The sequence below is a fragment of the Vanellus vanellus genome (genome assembly GCF_965231255.1).
Source record: "Vanellus vanellus genome assembly, chromosome: 31".
Classification (NCBI taxonomy): domain Eukaryota; kingdom Metazoa; phylum Chordata; class Aves; order Charadriiformes; family Charadriidae; genus Vanellus; species Vanellus vanellus.
Window position 1 is genome coordinate 54,996 of NC_138936.1, and position 19,858 is coordinate 74,853.

At 67.2% G+C, this 19,858-nt stretch overlaps 3 protein-coding genes across 3 annotated transcripts; 1 reads left to right on the forward strand and 2 right to left on the reverse strand.

Moving 5' to 3' along the window:
- Nucleotides 1-197: 197 nt before the first annotated feature.
- On the reverse strand, nucleotides 198-6,153 carry NKPD1 (NTPase KAP family P-loop domain containing 1). Its single transcript, XM_082496762.1, has 4 exons — nucleotides 5,840-6,153; nucleotides 3,788-3,932; nucleotides 3,058-3,189; nucleotides 198-2,329 (listed from the first exon to the last, which is right to left on the reverse strand). Exons 1-4 carry the CDS (start codon nucleotides 5,861-5,863, stop codon nucleotides 690-692), a joined length of 1,941 nt encoding a protein of 646 aa, XP_082352888.1. The 5' UTR covers nucleotides 5,864-6,153; the 3' UTR covers nucleotides 198-689.
- Nucleotides 6,154-12,733: 6,580 nt separating this feature from the next.
- BLOC1S3 (biogenesis of lysosomal organelles complex 1 subunit 3) lies at nucleotides 12,734-15,544 on the forward strand. Its single transcript, XM_082496809.1, has 2 exons — nucleotides 12,734-12,928; nucleotides 14,048-15,544. The coding sequence occupies exon 2, from the start codon at nucleotides 14,067-14,069 to the stop codon at nucleotides 14,565-14,567; it is 501 nt and encodes a 166-aa protein (XP_082352935.1). The 5' UTR covers nucleotides 12,734-12,928; nucleotides 14,048-14,066; the 3' UTR covers nucleotides 14,568-15,544.
- A 267-nt stretch (nucleotides 15,545-15,811) lies between these two features.
- CCDC61 (coiled-coil domain containing 61) lies at nucleotides 15,812-19,659 on the reverse strand. Its single transcript, XM_082496810.1, has 14 exons — nucleotides 19,644-19,659; nucleotides 18,382-18,533; nucleotides 18,181-18,263; nucleotides 17,905-18,062; nucleotides 17,648-17,800; nucleotides 17,432-17,552; nucleotides 17,264-17,346; nucleotides 17,056-17,168; nucleotides 16,877-16,955; nucleotides 16,696-16,760; nucleotides 16,502-16,574; nucleotides 16,320-16,383; nucleotides 16,132-16,198; nucleotides 15,812-16,015 (listed from the first exon to the last, which is right to left on the reverse strand). The coding sequence occupies exons 2-14, from the start codon at nucleotides 18,527-18,529 to the stop codon at nucleotides 15,918-15,920; spliced, it is 1,305 nt and encodes a 434-aa protein (XP_082352936.1). The 5' UTR covers nucleotides 18,530-18,533; nucleotides 19,644-19,659; the 3' UTR covers nucleotides 15,812-15,917.
- Nucleotides 19,660-19,858: the final 199 nt, after the last annotated feature.

The following is a 19,858-nucleotide window of genomic DNA, read 5'->3' on the forward strand; positions in this document are numbered from 1 at the left end:
CCTCCCCCAGTGGCAATTTGGGCTGATTTCCCCCCAAAATTGCCTTTTTCAGCCCCCAAGAATCCCCCCCCATCCCCCCCCCAAAAAAAGCCGAGACACAGAGTGGGAGGTTTAACTGGTTTATTATGGGATGACCCCGGTGGTCCTGGGGGGGGGGGGCTTCACCAGGAGTTCCCCCCCCCCCCCCCCCCCCCCGAGGGATGCGGCTCGGGGATGTCCCCGCTTTGGGGTCACACTGGTGGTGACACCAACGGGTCCTTTGTGGCATCTGGGGGGGTCTCCACCATACCCCCCCCCTGGGACCCACTCGCTGGGGGACGGTCCCCAAAGGGTGTTTGGGGGGGTGGCAGTGGGGGGGGGGGGGGATTGGGGTGCCCTGGGGTGGCATTGACACCACCCCCCCCTAGAATGCCCTGGGTCCCCTCCAGTCTCTCCCAGTCCTCCCCAGTCTCTCCCAGTCACCCCATCTCCATCCCCTGCAGCGTCTCTTCTTGGGGATGGGGGTGGACAGGAATTGTCCCCAAAATACGCCCCAAAATACGGGTCCCAAAATACGCCGGGAGAGGACAACAACGGGTCACGGGCGTCCTCCAACCGTGGGGACACCGCGGTGTCACCAACGTCCAAGCTTATTTTGGGGGACCCGACGTCCAGAGGCACCACCCGGAGTCCCCATGCCGGTGTCACCGTCACTCGGGGTGGGGACACTGGACGCTGCGGGACACGGGGGCGGCGGCGGTTTTCTGCAGGCGGTCGAGACCGCGCAGGAGCCCCATCTTGTGCCGGATGGAGTGGTCCAGGTTGACGGTGACGCCGAGGAAGGCGCGGGCGTCGCGGGCGGTGAAGGGGAAGTCGCGGGCGAGGAAGGTCTGGAAGAGTTCGGGATCTCCATCCAAGCTGAGGGCGTTGTGCAGGTGCTGCCGGAGGGCGCTCAGCTCCCCCACGTTCTCCCGGAAGATGCTCCACAGGGATCGCGAGCCGAAATCCGGCGCCGGTTGACTCTGCCATGCGTCCTCCAGGCACTGCAGCGCCCAGCTCAGCCGGCACGGCCACTGGTCGGCCAACACCACCCAAGCGGCAGCGGCGCGGGGCGAGGGGGTGCCGGGAGCGCCGGCGCGGTGCAGGAGGAGCCGTAGGGTGATGGGGATGGTGTTGACGATGCGGCGGACGTGGGTGCCGCTGGTGGGGAGGTAACGGGCCAGAGGGTCGGAGCCGTCGTGGAGGCAACGGAAAGCTTCGTGGATGCAACGGACGGCTTCGGCGTCCACCTCCTGCCGGTTGGGAACTGTCGGGGCGCCCCGGCATTTGGCGCGGCGCCGTTCCACGTTGCTGGTGATGATGCGGTACATGAGATCTTCCCGCGTCTGGACGGCGGCTTCCAGGAATCGCAGGCGGGAGCGGGCGCCCATGGCGGGGATGGAGAAGGGCAACGACACCGTCCGGTTGAGGTAGAGGTAACCGTTGTCGGCGAGACCCTTCATGCAGCCGGTCTGCTCCAGGCAGGGGACGATGACGCTGGGGTCCACGGCCAGGATGAAGATGAAGGGGGTGTTGGCTTCGGAGAGCAAGGTGTTCATGGCGTTGAGGACGCCGGCCACCTTCTCCGGGTAACAGATGTCCAGGCTGGTGATCTCCAGCACCACGCGGAGTCGTCGGCGCTCAAAGATCTCCATGAAGGCCAAGAAGTCGACCAACACCTCCACCTCGTTGCGCACCTTGCTCATGAAACCCAACTGGCTGGTGAACTTCTCGCTGTTGGTCAACCGCTCGATCTTCTGCTTCTCGCTGATCAACAGGTTCTTCAGGATGGAAAAAGCACCCAGCGCCAAACCGGAACCGGAGAGCGAGGTGACGGCGCTGCCCACCACCTTCAAAGCGTGATGGTCCTTGATGCCGGGCACCAAAAGGGCCACCAGCAGGATGCTGAGGCCGGCGGCCAGGACGAAGAGCATCCCCCAAAGCTTGAGGCAGGTGTCCGTCTTGAGGACCCACTCCTTCTGGCTGAAGCCGGAGGCGTAGCGGGGCCGGGTGCCCATGACGTGGTAGACGCTGAGGGGCAGAGCACCGAAATGGTGCCGGATGCTGTCACAGAGGGTGGTGACCAAACCCGCCCAGAGCTTGTCGCAGCCGGCGTATTGCCAGGCGCTGAAACGGATGAAGATGAACTCGATGTTCTTCCTCCTCAGGTGGCCCTCGGTGATGATGGGCTTGTAGAAGGCCAGGTACCAGAGGAGCAGAAGCAACCCCCAGCCCTCGGGGCTCCTCGGCTTCTGGTGGCCCCGGTGGAGCTCGGCCTCCTCCCGCTGCGCCATCTCCTGCCGCATGAAGCCTTCGGGGGTGGAAAGCGCGGGTGAAGGATCGTGGGAGAAGGTGCCCTGAGTTGTACCGGGGGGGAGCGGGAGGGGAGTTGGGGCAATGGGGACTCCCAACGAGGGGGGAATGGGATGGGGATGGGGATGGGGATGGGATGGGATGGGATGGGATGGGGATGGGGATGGGGATGGGATGGGATGGGATGGGATGGGATGGGATGGGATGGGATGGGATGGGATGGGATGGGGAAGGGATGGGATGGGATGGGATGGGATGGGATGGGATGGGATGGGATGGGATGCGGGTGGGATGGGGATGGGGATGGGATGGGGATGGGATGGGGATGGGGATGGGGATGGGGATGGGGATGGGGATGGGGATGGGGATGGGGATGGGATGGGATGGGATGGGATGGGATGGGATGGGATGGGATGGGATGGGATCAGATGTATGGAGATGGGGATGGGAAAGGATGCATTGGGATGTGTTGGGATGGAGATGGGTGCTGGTGCAATGGGGGACCCCAAATCTGCAGCAGCAAATGGGGTGGTGGGACAAGCAAGAGTGACCCCACATCTGGGGGCGAGGTGTGGGGAGCAGGACAGACACTGCTCCAGCAGGGACCCCAAGTCTTGGGTGCAAACGGGGGGACGGGGTGTCACGGGGATTCCCGGCACCCAGCTGGGGTGGGGTGGGAGCCTCTAGGGGGGTGACCCATGGTGGCCCCATGTGCCCCACACCCACCGGTGACCTTGTCCAGCAGGGAGTAGAGGCGGTGGCCGCAGGGGGCGTAGAAGCCGACGGTGACGGGGGTGGCCGTGTGGCACAGCGTCTTGGAGAGGCAGCGGCAGTAGATGTCATCCTCCGTCAGCGGCTCTGGGGACAGGGAGGGGACAGTTGGGGGGACCCTTAGACAGCCCCATCCTCCTCATCTGCAGGCGCTGGGGGAGCCCACCGCTGCGGGGCCATGGGTGCTGTGGCACTGGGGTTCCCAAATCCGGGATGGGATGGGGATGGGGATGGGATGGGATGGGGATGGGGATGGGGATGGGGATGGGGATGGGGATGGGGATGGGATGGGGATGGGACGGGACGGGACGGGATGGGATGGGATGGGGATGGGATGGGGATGGGATGGGGATGGGGATGGGGATGGGGATGGGGATGGGGATGGGGATGGGATGGGATGGGATGGGGATGGGATAGGGATGGGGATGGGATGGGGATGGGACGGGATGGGACGGGATGGGATGGGATGGGGATGGGATGGGGATGGGATGGGGATGGGGATGGGGATGGGGATGGGGATGGGGACGGGGACGGGATGGGATGGGATGGGATGGGATGGGATGGGATGGGATGGGATGGGATGGGATGGGATGGGATGGGATGGGATGGGAATGTCTGGACAGCACAACGGAACCCCCTCTCCCCATCTGTCCCTGTCCCCACCGGTGCCCCCCCAGCCCCATACCTTGGTTCTCCCCGGGCTCCACCTCCACGAAGGCGCCATCGCGGCAGGCGCAGGTGTCCCCCTCCGGGCCCAGACAGGCCACCCGCTCCTCGCAGCACCCCGCGGCTCCCCCCGAGGTCTCCCCACACGCCGGCGAGCAGGGACCCTGCCGAGGGAGGGACACGTGGCACCCACTGCACACCCTGGGGACACCTCAGGGCCAGGGGGGCACAGGGACACACAGAGCTGGAGACATGGGGACACCATGGGGACACCATGGGGACATGGGAACTTGGGGACACCATGGAGAAATGGGGGGACGTGGGGACACCATGGGGACATGGGGGGACATGGGGACACCCAGAGATGGAGACATGGGGACACCATGGGGACATGGGAATGTGGGGACAGGGAGATATGGGGACACCATGGAGAAATGGGGGGACGTGGGGACACCATGGGGACATGGGGGGACATGGGGACACCCAGAGATGGAGACATGGGGACACCATGGGGACATGGGAATATGGGGACAGGGAGACATGGGGACACCATGGAGAAATGGGGGGATGGGGGACACCATGGGGACATGGGGACGTGGGGACACCCAGAGATGGAGACATGGGGACACCACGGGGACATGGGAATGTGGGGACAGGGAGACATGAGGACACCATGGAGAAATGGGGAGATGTGGGGACACCATGTGGACGTCAGGACACACAGAGATGGAGACATGGGGACACCATGGGGACATGGGAATATGGGGACAGGGAGACATGGGGACACCATGGAGAAATGGGGGGATGTGGGGACGACATGGGGACATGGGGACACACAGAGATGGAGACATGGGGACACCATGGGGACATGGGAACGTGGGGACAGGGAGATATGGGGACACCATGGAGAAATGGGGGGACGTGGGGACACCATGGGGAAGTGCTATGGGACAGGCTGGACTGGGAGCACTGGGGACTCTGGAAGAGCCCGTACAAGAGGCAGATGGTCAGCCAGGACTGGGGACACTGGTGACCATGGAACAGCCTCTACTGGGGATACTGGTGACCATGGGACATCCTACGCTGGCGACACTGATCACCATAGCTCAGCCTATACTGGGGACGCTGGTGACCATAACCTAGTGTATACTGGGGATACTGGTGACAATGGGACAGCCAATACAAGGGACACTGGTCACCATAGCCCAGCCTATACTGGGGATACTGGTCACCATGGGACAGCCTATACTGGAGAAACTGGTCACCATACCACGGTGTATACAGGGGACACCAGTGACGCTAGCTCAGCCAATCATGGGGACATTGGTCACCACAGCCCAGCCTATACTGGGGACACTGGTATCCATAGCCCAGCCTATGCTGGGGATACCCAGTCACCATAGCCCAGCCTATACTGGGGATACTGGTGACCATGAGACAACCTATACTGGGGATACCCAATCACCAGGCTATACTGGGGACACTGGTCACCACAGCCCAGTGTATACTGGTGACCATATGACAGCCTATACTGGGGTCACTGCTGAGCCTAGCCCAGCCTATACTGGGGACACTGGTCTCCATAGCCCAGCCTATACTGGGGATACTGGTGACCACGAGACAACCTATACTGGGGATAACCAATCACCATAGCATAGCCTATGCTGGGAACACTGGTCACCACAGCCCAGTGTATACTGGTGACCATATGACAGTCTATACTGGGGACACTGGTCTCCATAGCCCAGCCTATACTGGGGATACCTAGTCACCATAGCCCAGCCTATACTGGGGATACTGGTGACCATGAGACAACCTATACTGGGGATTCCCAATCACCATAGCAGAGCCTATACTGGGAACACTGGTCACCACAGCCCAGTGTATACTGGTGACCATATGACAGCCTATACTGGGGACACTGGGAACCCTAGCCCAGCCTATACTGGGGACACTGGTGGCTGGGGCCCCACACCCCCCCCACCCCCAGCACCCCCCCCCCCAAGCCACCCCACGGCCATCCCCCGCGGGGCCTCATCCTGCCCCATCCCCGTCCCCATCCCCGTCCTACCCCGGGCAGCGCCTCCGGCTCCATTCCCGCCTGCCTCCGGCCACATCGGTGCCGGGCGCCGGCTCCCCGCCGGATTTATACCGGGTCAGGATCCGGCCCCGCCACTGCTGGGCTGGGGAGGAAATAATTAGGTGTGGATCGGGCAGAAATTCCGGCTGCGCCGGCGGGAGCATCTCCTGAGTCAGGACCCAGTAACGCCCGGCCGGATCCAGCCCCACGGAGGGATCGGGGGTGTGGGGTGGGATGGGGAGCCGGGGCGGGGGACGGATCCTGCGGGAGATGGGGGAGGCGAAGGGGACACGGGGATGTGGGGGACAGGGGGGATATGGGGGGTGTGGGGATGGGGGGGGGGGGACATGGGGATGGGGGGGGATGCAAGAATGGGGGGGATGAAGGGACGGGGGGGCATTGGGGTGAAGGGACATGGGGGGGACATCAGGGATGAAGGGATGGGGGGGACATCAGGGGTGAAGGGACATGGGGGGACATCAGGGGTGAAGGGGACATGGGGGGACATCAGGGATGCAGGGACATGGGGGGACATCAGGGATGAAGGGGACATGGGGGGACATCAGGGATGCAGGGACATGGGGGACATCAGGGGTGAAGGGGACATGGGGGACATCAGGGATGAAGGGGACATGGGGGACATCAGGGATGCAGGGACATGGGGGGACATCAGGGGTGAAGGGGACATGGGGGGACATCAGGGATGAAGGGGACATGGGGGGACATCGGGGATGCAGGGACATGGGGGGACATCAGGGGTGAAGGGACATGGGGGGACATCAGGGATGCAGGGACATGGGGGGACATCAGGGGTGAAGGGGACACGGGGACATCAGGGGTGAAGGGGACATGGGGGACATCAGGGATGAAGGGGACATGGGGGACATCAGGGATGAAGGGACATGGGGGACATCAGGGATGCAGGGATGGGGGGGACATCAGGGGTGAAGGGACATGGGGGGACATCAGGGGTGAAGGGGACATGGGGGACATCAGGGGTGAAGGGACATTGGGGACATCAGGGGTGAAGGGGACATGGGGTGACACAGTGGGTGAGGGGACACGGGGGATGTGGGGGACAGAGGAGACAGAAGGGACACGGTGGGGGGGGGGGGGTGCAGGGACAGCGGGGACACGGGGACCCCTGACAGGCAGAGCCAAGGGGACAGCCACCGCTCAACACCGCCCGTGACATGGCCGTGCCACCATCGCCATGACATCATCGTGACATCGCCGTGACATCGCCGCTTCCTGTGGCCGGTGGCTCCTGCCAGGGGAACCTGCCGGCCTGCCAGCCACCAGCACCAGTAACGCTGGCCACCCACCAGCACCGGTGACACCCACGGCCACCAGCACCCGTGACACTGCCCGGCCATGCGCCCCGCCACCAAAAGTGGGGTTTTTCACCCCAAAAACCAGCTCCGGCTGCCCCCGACCAGGAAAGGGTTTAATGAGGGGCAGCGAGGGGACAGGACATTCCGGGGGACATTGGGGGACACCAGGGACACGGGGGGTGGGCAGAGTACACGGTGAGGGGGGGACAGGGATGCGGGGACATGGGGACAAGGAGGGGACAAGGGGGGCACAATGGGGACACGGGGGATGGAGGGGACATGGGGACAGGGATGTGGGGACATGGGGACAAGGAGGGGACAAGGGGGGCACAGGGGATGGAGGGGACATGGGGACAGGGATGTGGGGACACGGGGACAAGGGGGGCACAATGGGGACACGGGGGATGGAGGGGACATGGGGACAGGGATGTGGGGACACGGGGACAAGGAGGGGACAAGAGGGGCACAGGGGATGGAGGGGACATGGGGACAGGGATGTGGGGACACGGGGACAAGGGGGGCACAATGGGGACACGGGGGATGGAGGGGACATGGGGACAGGGATGTGGGGACATGGGGACAAGGAGGGGACAAGAGGGGCACAGGGGATGGAGGGGACATGGGGACAGGGATGTGGGGACACGGGGACAAGGGGAGCACAAGGGGACACAAGGGATGGAGGGGACATGGGGACAGGGATGTGGGGACATGGGGACAAGGAGGGGACAAGAGGGGAACAGGGGATGGAGGGGACATGGGGACAGGGATGTGGGGACAAGGGGAGCACAAGGGGACACAGGGGATGGAGGGGACATGGGGACAGGGATGTGGGGACATGGGGACAAGGAGGGGACAAGGGGGACACAGGGGATGGAGGGGACATGGGGACAGGGATGTGGGGACATGGGGACAAGGAGGGGACAAGAGGGGCACAGGGGATGGAGGGGACATGGGGACAGGGATGTGGGGACACGGGGACAAGGAGGGGACAAGGGGGGCACAGGGGATGGAGGGGACATGGGGACAGGGATGTGGGGACACGGGGACAAGGGGAGCACAAGGGGACACAGGGGATGGAGGGGACATGGGGACAAGGAGGGGACAAGGGGGGCACAGGGGATGGAGGGGACATGGGGACAGGGATGTGGGGACACGGGGACAAGGAGGGGACAAGGGGGGCACAGGGGATGGAGGGGACATGGGGACAGGGATGTGTGGACACAGGGACAAGGGGGGCACAATGGGGACACGGGGGATGGAGGGGACATGGGGACAGGGATGTGGGGACATGGGGACAAGGAGGGGACAAGGGGGGCACAGGGGATGGAGGGGACATGGGGACAAGGAGGGGACAAGGGGGGCACAGGGGACGGAGGGGACATGGGGACAGGGATGTGGGGACACGGGGGACGCAGGGAACAACGGGGACATGGAGGGCAGAGGGAGCTCAGGGGACACAGGGGACGTCGGGGACACGGGGAACAATGGGGACACGAGGGACATGGGGACAGGGATGCAGGGACTTGGGGACAAGGGTGGCACAATGGGGACACAGGGGACACAGGGGATGGAGGGGACATGGGGACAAGGAGGGGACAAGGGGGACACAGGGGATGGAGGGGACACGGGGACAGGGATGTGGTGACATGGGGGACGCAGGGAACAACGGGGACATGGAGGGCAGAGGGAGCTCAGGGGACATGGAGGACATTGGGGACACGGGGACGGGGGGGGGACACGAGGGACACGGGGACAGGGGCACACGGGGCTGTAACGGGCCGGGCCCGATCCTGCGTGGGGGCGGGTGGCAGCGGTGGCATTTCCTCGCGGTGGCCTCAGCACCCTGAAAAGGGCTGTGCCACCGCCTGCGTCACCGGGAGGGGGTGGCCGGGGTCCCTCTGTCCCTGCACCCCCCCAGACACCCCCCACCCCCAGTCCCACAGGGGACGGGGGGGGGATGTGGGGCATTGGGGGGGGGGGGGGGTCCTGGCAGATCCCCATGGGGACGTGGGGACGAGGGGGACGGTGTCACCGTGGAGAAATGAAAGTGAGAGTGGGGGAGAACAGCGGGAACTGGGGACACCCCCAAACCAGGGACACCCCCACACCAGGGACACCCCCCACCCAGAGACCCCCACCCAGTGACACCCCCAAACCAGGGACACCCCTCCCAGTGTCACCCCCAAACCAGGGTCACCCCCAAACCAGCGACCCCCCCAAACCAGGGACACCCCCCCCAAGAGACCCCCACCCAGTGACACCCCCAAACCAGGGACACCCCCTCACCAGTGACAACCCCCACCCAGAGACCCCCCAAACCAGTGTCACCCCCAAACCAGGGTCACCCCCAAACCAGTGACACCCCCACACCCAGAGACACCCCTCCCAGTGTCACCCCCAAACCAGGGTCACCCCCAAACCAGCGACCCCCCCAAACCAGGGACACCCCCCACCCAGAGACCCCCACCCAGAGACCCCCCAAACCAGGGTCACCCCCAAACCAGCGACCCCCCCAAACCAGGGACAACCCCCCCCAGAGACCCCCACCCAGTGACACCCCCAAACCAGGGACACCCCCTCACCAGTGACACCCCACACCCAGAGACACCCCTCCCCAGTGTCACCCCCAAACCAGGGTCACCCCCAAACCAGCGACCCCCCCAAACCAGGGACACACCCCCTCCCAGAGACCCCCACCCAGTGACACCCCCAAACCAGGGACACCCCCTCACCAGTGACAACCCCCACCCAGAGACCCCCCAAACCAGTGTCACCCCCAAACCAGGGTCACCCCCAAACCAGTGACACCCCCACACCCAGAGACCCCCCAAACCAGTGTCACCTCCAAACCAGGGTCACCCCCAAACCAGCGACCCCCCCAAATCAGGGACACCCCCCCCCCAGAGACCCCAAACCAGGGACACCCCCTCACCAGTGACACCCCCCACCCAGAGACCCCCCAAACCAGGGTCACCCCCAAACCAGGGTCACCCCCAAACCAGCGACCCCCCCACACCCAGAGACACCCCCCCACAGTGTCACCCCCAAACCAGGGTCACCCCCAAACCAGCGACCCCCCCAAACCAGGGACAACCCCCCCCCAGAGACCCCCACCCAGTGACCCCCCCAACCAGGGACCCCCCCTCACCAGTGACACCCCCCACCCAGAGACACCCCCACCCAGTGACACCCCCAAATCAGGGACACACCCCCCCAGAGACCCCCACCCAGTGTCACCCCCAAACCAGGGACACCCCCTCACCAGTGACATCCCCCACCCAGAGACCCCCCAAACCAGTGTCACCCCCAAACCAGGGTCACCCCCAAACCAGCGACCCCCCCAAACCAGGGACACCCCCCCCAGAGACCCCCAGCCAGTGACCCCCCCAAACCAGGGACCCCCCAAACCAGGGTCACCCCCAAACCAGGGACCCCCCCCAAACCAGAGACCCCCACCCAGGGTCACCCCCAAACCAGGGTACCCTATGGGGTCGGGGGGGGATCCTATGGGGTCTGTGAGCACAGGGGGACTGGGTGGTTGAGGGTGCTGCAGGTCCCCCCCAGTCTCCCCAGTTCCCCCCAGTTCCCCCCTGTCTCCCCAGTTCCCCCCAGTCCCCCCCAGTCTCCCCAGTTCCCCCCAGTCTCCCCAGTCCCCCCAGTCCCCCCAGTCTCCCCAGTTCCCACCAGTCTCCCCAGTCTCCCCCGTTCCCCCCAGTCTCCCCAGTCTCCCCCAGTCTTCCCAGTCTCCCCAGTTCCCCCCCAGTCTCCCCAGTCCCCCCCAGTCTCCCCCGTTCCCCCCAGTCTCCCCAGTCCCCCCCAGTCTCCCCCAGTCTCCCCCAGTTTCCCCCAGTCTCCCCCAGTCTCCCCAGTTCCCCCAGTCCCCCCCAGTCTCCCCAGTCTCCCCAGTTCCCCCCTGTCTCCCCAGTTCCCCCCAGTCCCCCCCAGTTTCCCCCTGTCTCCCCAGTTCCCCCCAATCCCCCCCAGTCTCCCCAGTTCCCCCCAGTTCCCCCAGTTCCTCCAGTCCCCCCCAGTCTCCCCAGTTCCCCCAGTCTCCCCAGTCCCCCCCAGTCTCCCCAGTTCCCCCCAGTTCCCCCAGTCCCCCCAGTCCCCCCCAGTCTCCCCAGTTCCCACCAGTCTCCCCTGTCTCCCCCGTTCCCCCCAGTTCCCCCCAGTCCCCCCCAGTCTCCCCCAGTCTCCCCCAGTTTCCCCCAGTCTCCCCCAGTCTCCCCAGTTCCCCCAGTCCCCCCCAGTCTCCCCAGTCTCCCCAGTTCCCCCCTGTCTCCCCAGTTCCCCCCAGTCCCCCCCAGTTTCCCCCTGTCTCCCCAGTTCCCCCCAATCCCCCCCAGTCTCCCCAGTTCCCCCAGTTCCTCCAGTCCCCCCCAGTCTCCCCAGTTCCCCCAGTCTCCCCAGTCCCCCCCAGTCTCCCCAGTCCCCCCCAGTCTCCCCAGTTCCCCCCAGTTCCCCCAGTCCCCCCAGTCCCCCCCAGTCTCCCCAGTTCCCACCAGTCTCCCCCAGTCTCCCCAGTTCCCCCAGTCCCCCCCAGTCTCCCCAGTCTCCCCAGTCTCCCCAGTTCCCCCCTGTCTCCCCAGTTCCCCCCAGTCCCCCCCAGTTTCCCCCTGTCTCCCCAGTTCCCCCCAATCCCCCCCAGTCTCCCCAGTTCCCCCCAGTTCCCCCAGTTCCTCCAGTCCCCCCCAGTCTCCCCAGTTCCCCCAGTCTCCCCAGTCCCCCCCAGTCTCCCCAGTTCCCCCCAGTTCCCCCAGTCCCCCCAGTCCCCCCCAGTCTCCCCAGTTCCCACCAGTCTCCCCTGTCTCCCCCGTTCCCCCCAGTTCCCCCCAGTCCCCCCCAGTCTCCCCCAGTCTCCCCCAGTTTCCCCCAGTCTCCCCCAGTCTCCCCAGTTCCCCCAGTCCCCCCCAGTCTCCCCAGTCTCCCCAGTTCCCCCCTGTCTCCCCAGTTCCCCCCAGTCCCCCCCAGTTTCCCCCTGTCTCCCCAGTTCCCCCCAATCCCCCCCAGTCTCCCCAGTTCCCCCAGTTCCTCCAGTCCCCCCAGTCTCCCCAGTTCCCCCAGTCTCCCCAGTCCCCCCCAGTCTCCCCCAGTCTCCCCAGTTCCCCCCAGTTCCCCCAGTCCCCCCCAGTCTCCCCAGTTCCCACCAGTCTCCCCTGTCTCCCCCGTTCCCCCCAGTCTCCCCAGTCTCCCCCAGTCTTCCCAGTCTCCCCAGTTCCCCCTTGTCTCCCCAGTTCCCCCCAGTCCCCCCCAGTCTCCCCAGTCTCCCCAGTTCCTCCCAGTCTCCCCCAGTCTTCCCAGTCTCCCCAGTTCCCCCCTGTCTCCCCAGTTCCCCCCAGTCCCCCCAGTCTCCCCAGTCTCCCCAGTCCCCCCCAGTTTCCCCCAGTCTCCCCAGTTCCCCCAGTCCCCTCCAGTCTCCCCAGTCTCCACAGTTCCCCCCAGTATCCCCAGTCTCCCCAGTCCCCCCCAGTCTCCCCCACTCTCCCCAGTCTCCCCAGTCTCCCCAGTTCCCCCCCAGTCTCCCCGTCTCCCCGGTCCCCTCGCCGCAGCGCTCCCCGCCCCGCCGCCAGGGGGCAGAGCGCAAGCCCCGCCCCGCTGCTCGCCCCGCGCATGCGCCGCCCGCAGGCAGCGCCCGGCCCGCCATACCGAGTGAGGGCACTTCCGGGATGGAGGCTGCCCCGAGACACGTGATGCGGTGCACGCGCGGGACGCCCGTCATGTGACCCACGGCGGCGCCGGACAGGAGGTGGGAGATCCCGGGGGGGAACTGGGAAGGGGGGGGGGCAGAGTCTGAGGGGATGGGGTCGCCGTGGGGCTGGGGGGGGGGGGGGGGGTCTCCGTGGGGTGGGGATGGGGTTTTGGGGTCATTGGGAGGGTCTCCATGGGGCTGGGGGGGGGTCTTGGGGTCATTGGGGGGTCTCCGTGGGGCTGGGGGGGGTCCTGCGGTCGTTGGGGGGGTTCCTGGGGTCATTGGGGGGGGGGTCTCCATGGGGCTGGGGGGGTCTTGGGGTCATTGGGGGGTCTCCATGGGGCTGGGGGGGGTCTTGGGGTCATTGGGGGGGGGTCTCCGTGGGGTGGGGGTGGGGTCTTGGGGTCATTGGGAGGGTCTCCGTGGGGCTGGGGGGGGTCTTGGGGTCATTGGGGGGGTCTCCGTGGGGTGGGGATGGGGTTTTGGGGTCATTGGGAGGGTCTCCATGGGGCTGGGGGGGGGTCTTGGGGTCATTGGGGGGTCTCCGTGGGGCTGGGGGGGGTCTTGGGGTCATTGGGGGGTCTCCGTGGGGTGGGGGTGGGGTCTTGGGGTCATTGGGGGGTCTCCGTGGGGCTGGGGAGGGTCCTGGGGTCATTGGGGGGTCTCCGTGGGGCTGGGGGGGGTCCTGGGGTCATTGGGGGGGTCTCCGTGGGGCTGGGGGGGGGTCCTGGGGTCATTGGGGGGTCTCCGTGGGGCTGGGGGGGGTCCTGGGGTCATTGGGGGGGTCTCCGTGGGGCTGGGGGGTGGTCTTGGGGTCATTGGGGGGTCTCCGTGGGGCTGGGGGGGTCCTGCGGTCGTTGGGGGGGTTCCTGGGGTCATTGGGGGGGTCTCCATGGGGCTGGGGGGGGTCTTGGGGTCATTGGGGGGTCTCCGTGGGGTGGGGGTGGGGTCTTGGGGTCATTGGGGGGGTCTCCATGGGGCTGGGGGGGCCACTGGGGGATCACTGGGGTTCTCCGTGGGGGGGGGGGGGGGGCTCTGGGGGTCTTTGTAGGTGCACAGAGTAACTCGGGGGCCCGCGGGGGTCTGAGCATGGGTGGTGGGGGGGGGCGGCAGAGAGAGGTCGGGGACACCGGGGGGGGTGGGTACTGCCCCCCTGACACAACGCCCCCCCCCCAGTGCCCCCCATCCCCAGGCCATGGCCGCCCCCCTCCCCCCCAGGGTGGTGCCGGGCGAAGCCTCCGAGAGCGATTCGGAGCCGGAGGTTTTGGGGGGGGCCCCCGGGGGGGTCCCCGGGGCCGGGCTGAAAGTACCAGGCGAAGCTTCCGAGACGGAAGAAGAGGAAGAGGAGGAGGAGGAGGAAGGGGGGGGACAGAGGCCGAAGGACCCCCAAGTGCCGGCGGAGGAGCCGGCGGCAGTTTGGGGGGGCCAGGGGGGCCCCTCGCTGCTGCAGCAGCGGCTACGGGAGGGCTCAGGGCGGTTGCGGGGGGCGGTGGGCAGCGTCCTGCGGCAGAGCTACGGCAACGCCGCCCGCCATTTGGGGGGGTTGGGGGGGTCATTGGGGCGGGCGCAGGCCAGCGCCGCCGCCGCCGCCCACTGCCTGCGCCTGGCTCGCCGCGACCTGCGCGCTGTGGCCGCCACCGTTGACATCGTCACCGCCTGTCGCCTCCTGCCCGACATCCGGCTGCCGGCGCTCTGAGCCGTGCCGCCGGCGGCACCGGGACCTGGCACCGCCGTGGCCACCTTCCTTCCCATGGCGGCCACCACCTGATGGACATCCATGAGCAGCGGCAACCTCGTGGCATCACCGGCATCCTCGTGGCATCACCAAAATCTTCATGGCGTCACCGGCATCCTTGAGGCATCGCTAGCATCACCGGCATCCTCGCGGCGTCACCGGCGTCCTCATGATGTCACCGGCATCCTCGCGGTGTCATCGGCGTCCTCATGATGTCACTGGCATCCTCGCGGCGTCACCGGCGTCCTCATGATGTCACTGGCATCCTCGCGGCGTCACTGGCATCCTTGTGGTGTCACCAACAACCTCATGATGTCACTGGCGTCCTTGTGGCATCACCAAAATCTTCATGGCATCCTTGTGGCATCACTGGCGTCACCGGAGTCCTCGTGCCATCACCGGCGTCCTCATGTTGTCACCAGCAACCTCATGATGTCACTGGCATCCTTGTGGCATCACCAAAATCTTCATAGCCTCACCGGCATCCTTATGGCATCACTGGCCTCAGCGGCGTCCTCGTGGCGTCACCGGCGTCCTCGTGGCGTCACCAGCACCCCGTCCTCTGAGGCAGGACGGTCACCACCAGCCTTGTCACCGCAGCCCCCTCCCGAGCGCGCGGTTGTGGTGGCACCATCATCGAGTCATCATGGCTCCAGCACCCCATGCTGTCCCCAGGACCTCCGTGCCACGGTGCCATCACCACCGGTGTAGCTGCGGTGGCACCAAATGTGGCTTCGGCGCAAAGACCACCTGCCTGCCCCCCCCTCCCCCCCAGGACCTCCGTGCTCTGGTGACATCACTGGTGGCCTCGTGGCTGGCTGCCACCGTCACCGAACTGCGGCCCTGGGCCGACTCCAGCCACCATTGTCCCCAGACGACACCACCACTGTGTGTGACACAGAGCTGAATAAAGCCGTGGCGGTGGCACAGCCGCAGCAGCGAGCTCAGCTGGCGCTGTGGGGACAGCGGTGTCACCGGAGGGGGGACAGGGACACCCCGGCCATCGGGAGGGGGTGCAGTGACGCGGGCGCAGATGTCACATCGCGGTGGCCCTTCGGCTCAGTGGTGGCCTGGGCCATGCCCTTTGTCCCCCACATCCCCAAGCGCTGGCCCCTGTCACCCCCCCCCGGCCACGTCCCCAGTAGCAGGACACGGGGACGGGCACACAGGGCCCCCCGCAAGCAGCAAGACACACCGTGGGGCCACACAAGGATTTATTTGGGGGGGGGGCCTAGGGGGCTTTTGTCCCCGTACCAGTGCTGTCACCCCCTGGGGACAAGCTGGGGGTCCCCAGAGGTCCCCGGGGGGGGGTCACATGCGGGTGGCCAGGCTGTCCATGTACTCCTGCAGCGCCTGCAGCCGGGCATCGATCTCGGCCAGTTCGGCCGAGGGCTCCTCCGAGCGGTTCTCTGGGGGTGGGGTGCAGGGGAAAATGGGTTAAAAAAGGCCTAAATTGGGATGGGGGGGGAGGGGGGGGAAGGGGGGCAGCCCAAAAATATAAAGAGGGGGGTGGGGGGGTGCTCACCTTTCCCGTGGCGCTTGCTGGCAGCGCTGCCCACACGTGGCTCGTGGCCGGCGGCCGGGCGAGGGACCTGGGGGTGGAGGGAGGAAGTCAGGGTGGCACTGGTGTGTGTCCCCCACCCCCGAGGTCACCCCACTTTGGGGGGGGGGGGGGGATGGGACATACCCCAAAGAGTAGGGGGGGGCACTCACCGTGCCGGGGCTGTTGCAGGATGAAGCGCTAAGGGGTCTCCGGGTGCGGGTCACCCTCCTGCCCCTGCTCCGGGGAGAAAGGGGAGGGGGTTAAGGGGTGCTGGGGGGTCTGGGGGTGCTGGGGGGGGGGGGGGAACGGGGACACCACCCAGGCATCCTGCCCCCCCCACCCCGGCGGTTACCTGGGGGGTTCGGAGCGCTCATTGGCTTCGCTGCCGGAGCTCACCGCTGAACGCCGGCTCCGGAAGCTTTCGGCTGTGGGGAGAAATGGGAGGTGGGGGGGAAGTGGGGGGTGGTGGTGAAGGAGCTCCAGCACCCAGTGGGTGCCCCCCCCCCCGCCGCCCCCCACCCCAACGCCTCGGTTATCCCCACTCACCCGAGGAGCTGCGCCCACGGCTCCTCGCTGGGCTGGCGCTGCCGAAAGCCGCCCCGCGCCGCTGGCTGCACCCCCGAGAGACGGCGGTTAAGGAAGGAAAGGGTCGGGGGGGGCATTGAGGGGAGAGGTGGGGGGGGACACAGGGGACAGTGACGGTGACAACGCCAATGTCACCGCTTACTTTTTGAGCTCAGCCTCCTTCTGCCGTCGCTGCCGGGCCCTGACGAAGGCGGTGGGGTCGAAGCGCGGCGGGCGGGAGCCTGGCAAGGAGGGGACAGACCACGTGTGTGTCCCCCCTCAACTCCGTGTGTGTGTGTGTCCCCCAACTCTGTGTGTGTGTGACCCCCAAGTGTCCCCCACCTGCAGGTGACGGGGACCGTGGCGGGGGGCGGCCGTGGTTGCCACCACGGCTCTCCCGGGACACCGAGCGTCGCTCCTGGGGATGCCGGGCCGTGCCGACAGACGTCCGATGGCTGCCGAAGGGACCGGCACCGTGATGGGTGGGGGGGGACACACAAAGGGGACACCCCACACGGGGACCTCCCTGTGACCCCCATCCCGGCCTCACCCCCTCTTGCAGGCGGCCAGTTCGGCTGTCAGGCTCTTCACCCGCTGCTGCAGCCTCCGCTCCGCCGCCTTCGCCTCCGCCAGCTGGGAGAGAGGACGGAGACGCAAAGGTTCACCGGTGGCCCCCCCAACCCCACTGGCGGCCCCCCTCGAAGCGGTGGCAACCCACCTCGGCGGCCAGTTGCCGGTGCTCACGTTGGTGCCGGGCTTTTTCCCGCTGCAGCTCATCCTTGCAACGCCGAAGTGCCGCCGCCTCCGCCACACGCTTCTCCTCCAGCGCCCGCTGCAGCCTGCAGGGGTGGGGGGGATTTTTTGGGGGGGGGGGGGGGATGTCTCTCCTCGCTCTGAACCCCAAATTTTTCCCGGTGTCGCCGGCGCCACTCACTCATCCCGTAGGTGCCGGATCTCGGCGTCTCGGCCGTCCTCCCCGTGTCCAGCCCGGAGTTGTGCCAACTCCTCTCTCAGCTCCCGCACCAGCCGGCGCAGCGCGGCAGGATCCGGCCGCCCGGCGTAGGGCAGCGGCAGCGGGTAGTGGATCCTGGAGACGATGATGGGGGGGGGACACACACACATGCACGTACATGGGGTGGGGGGGTCCCCAAAGCCTCGTCGTTCCCCCGCTGCTCCCCCTCTCCCGGTCACCTGTCGAACTCGACGGAGTAGAGGAGGATGAGGTAGCGCTTGGCGCTGAGGGGGGACGCAGCACGGAGGGGGGGTCGGGAACCGGCCCCCATTTTTCGGTTGCGCAGGATCTCCAGGTCGGAGTAGGTGAGGAGCTCCAGGCTGACGGATTCGCTGCTCTGCGGGGAAAGTGTAGAGGGGGGGAAAGTGGGGTGGGGGCTCAGTGGGACACCACCAACCCCCCCCCCTCAATTCCCCAAACACCACGCTGAAGGGGGGGGGGGGGGGGGAGCTCACCTGCGTCAGCGCCGACTCCAGCATGCTGCAGAAAACGCCAAATTGCTTAAAATTCCCTGTTTTGTGGGTCAGCTCCTCGATGACTGCGAGGAAGGAAAGGGGGCGGCTTTGGTCAATCAGCGTTCCTGGGGTGGGGGTCCCCTCAGCCCCCCTCTTTTAAAGACACCCACCCCCCCCCCGCACCCCCCCCCAAGGACTCACAGGCGGCGTCGAACTCCCCCCGCCACTGGTCTGCGGTGCGGTGGGCTTCCACCTCCACCCCCAGCACCGAGGGGGTGAGGCGCAGCCGCACGGTGTGGCCCCCACCCCGAAAAGCAACGTCGGCCTGCAGGTCCCGCGGCTCCTCCATGACCCTGGGGGGGAGGGGGGGGCAGCATTACTGCTGGGGAGGCAGGAGGGCACCCCCCAGGAGATGGGGGGGAGGGGGGGGGCACCCCTGAGAAAGGGGACCCAGGTCTTGGGGGAGGGGTTAGTGTGGATTCGGGGAGGGGGAAGTATGGGGGGGGAGTGGGATTGGGGGGGGTGCATGGTGGGGAGTGGGGATTCTGGGAGGGGGGGGCATGGGGGGGAGTGGGATTGCTCAGGGGGGTTAGTGGTGGTGGATGGGGGGACAGGGCTTTGGGGGGGTCTAGGGGGTATGGGGGGCAGGGCTTTGGGGGGGGTCTAGGGGGACCGGGCGGGGGAAATTAATTTGGGGGGTCTAGGGGGCACGGGGGGGGGGGGGGGCAGGGCTTTGTGGGGATCTAGGGGGTACGGGGGAGCAGGACTTTGTGGGGGGTCTAGGGGGCCCGGGTCGGGAATGAATTTGGGGGGCCTAGGGGGCACGGGGGGGGGGGCAGGGCTTTGGGGGGGGTCTAGGGGGCATGGGGAGGGGGGGGCAGGGCTTTGGGGGGGTCTAGGGGGCACGGGGAGGGGGCAGGGCTTTGGGGGGGTCTAGGGGGCATGGGGAGGGGGAGGCAGGGCTTTGGGGGGGTCTAGGGGGCACGGGGAGGGGGCAGGGATTTGGGAAGGTCTAGGGGGCAGGGGGGGGCAGGGCTTTGGGGGGGCTCTAGGGGGTACGGGGGGCAGGACTTTGGGGGTGGTCTAGGGGGACCGGGGCGGGAATGAATTTGGGGGGTCTAAGGGGCACGGGGGGGGGGGGGGGCAGGGCTTTCGGGGGGACTAGGGGTTACAGGGGGGCAGGGCTTTGGGGGGGGGTCTAGGGGGCCCTGGGGGGAAGGGCAGAGCTTTGGGGGGGTCTAGGGGACCCGGGGGGGGCAGGCCTTTGGGGCACCGGGGGCTGTTTTGGCGGTACCGGAGGCGCCGGGCCCGGGGGGCTGTTTAGGCGGCAGACACCGGGGGAAGCCCGGTCGGGGGGGGGGGGGGGGCTGCTGGGGACAGGGGACACCCCCAGCCCCGGACGGTGACCGGGCCAGAGCCCCGGGGACAGTCCGAGGGGACTCCCCCTGTCCCCGGTCACTCACCGGCCGCCGCGTTTCTCCACCGCCTCAGCTGCAGCCCCGCCCCCTCGCAGCGCTGCCACCGTCCCATTGGCCGGCTACGCCGCACCGCGACATTTCATTGGTTCTCACCGCCGCCTGTCAGCTCAGGCCCTGCCTCCCTGCGGGCGGCCGTTAGCCGCTCCGCGCACCGCCCCCCTTGCCCTCCAACTTCCGCTGCTATTGGCTGTCGGGAGGAG

Bases quoted from the DNA above. Each gene is read 5' to 3' on its own strand.
- NKPD1 (XM_082496762.1), bottom strand. From the start codon at position 5,863: ATGGAGCCGGAGGCGCTGCCCGGG. The intron at 3,933-5,839 runs GTAGGACGGGGA...CTCCCTCGGCAG, and splicing joins AGCCGGAGGCGCTGCCCGGG to GGTCCCTGCTCGCCGGCGTG. The intron at 3,190-3,787 runs GTATGGGGCTGG...CCCTGTCCCCAG, and splicing joins GGAGCCCGGGGAGAACCAAG to AGCCGCTGACGGAGGATGAC.
- BLOC1S3 (XM_082496809.1), top strand. From the start codon at position 14,067: ATGGCCGCCCCCCTCCCCCCCAGGGTGGTGCCGGGCGAAGCCTCCGAG.
- CCDC61 (XM_082496810.1), bottom strand. From the start codon at position 18,529: ATGGAGGAGCCGCGGGACCTGCAGGCCGACGTTGCTTTTCGGGGTGGG. The intron at 18,063-18,180 runs GTGAGCTCCCCC...CTTTCCCCGCAG, and splicing joins TGGAGTCGGCGCTGACGCAG to AGCAGCGAATCCGTCAGCCT. The intron at 16,761-16,876 runs GTAAGCGGTGAC...TCGGGGGTGCAG, and splicing joins AAGGAGGCTGAGCTCAAAAA to CCAGCGGCGCGGGGCGGCTT.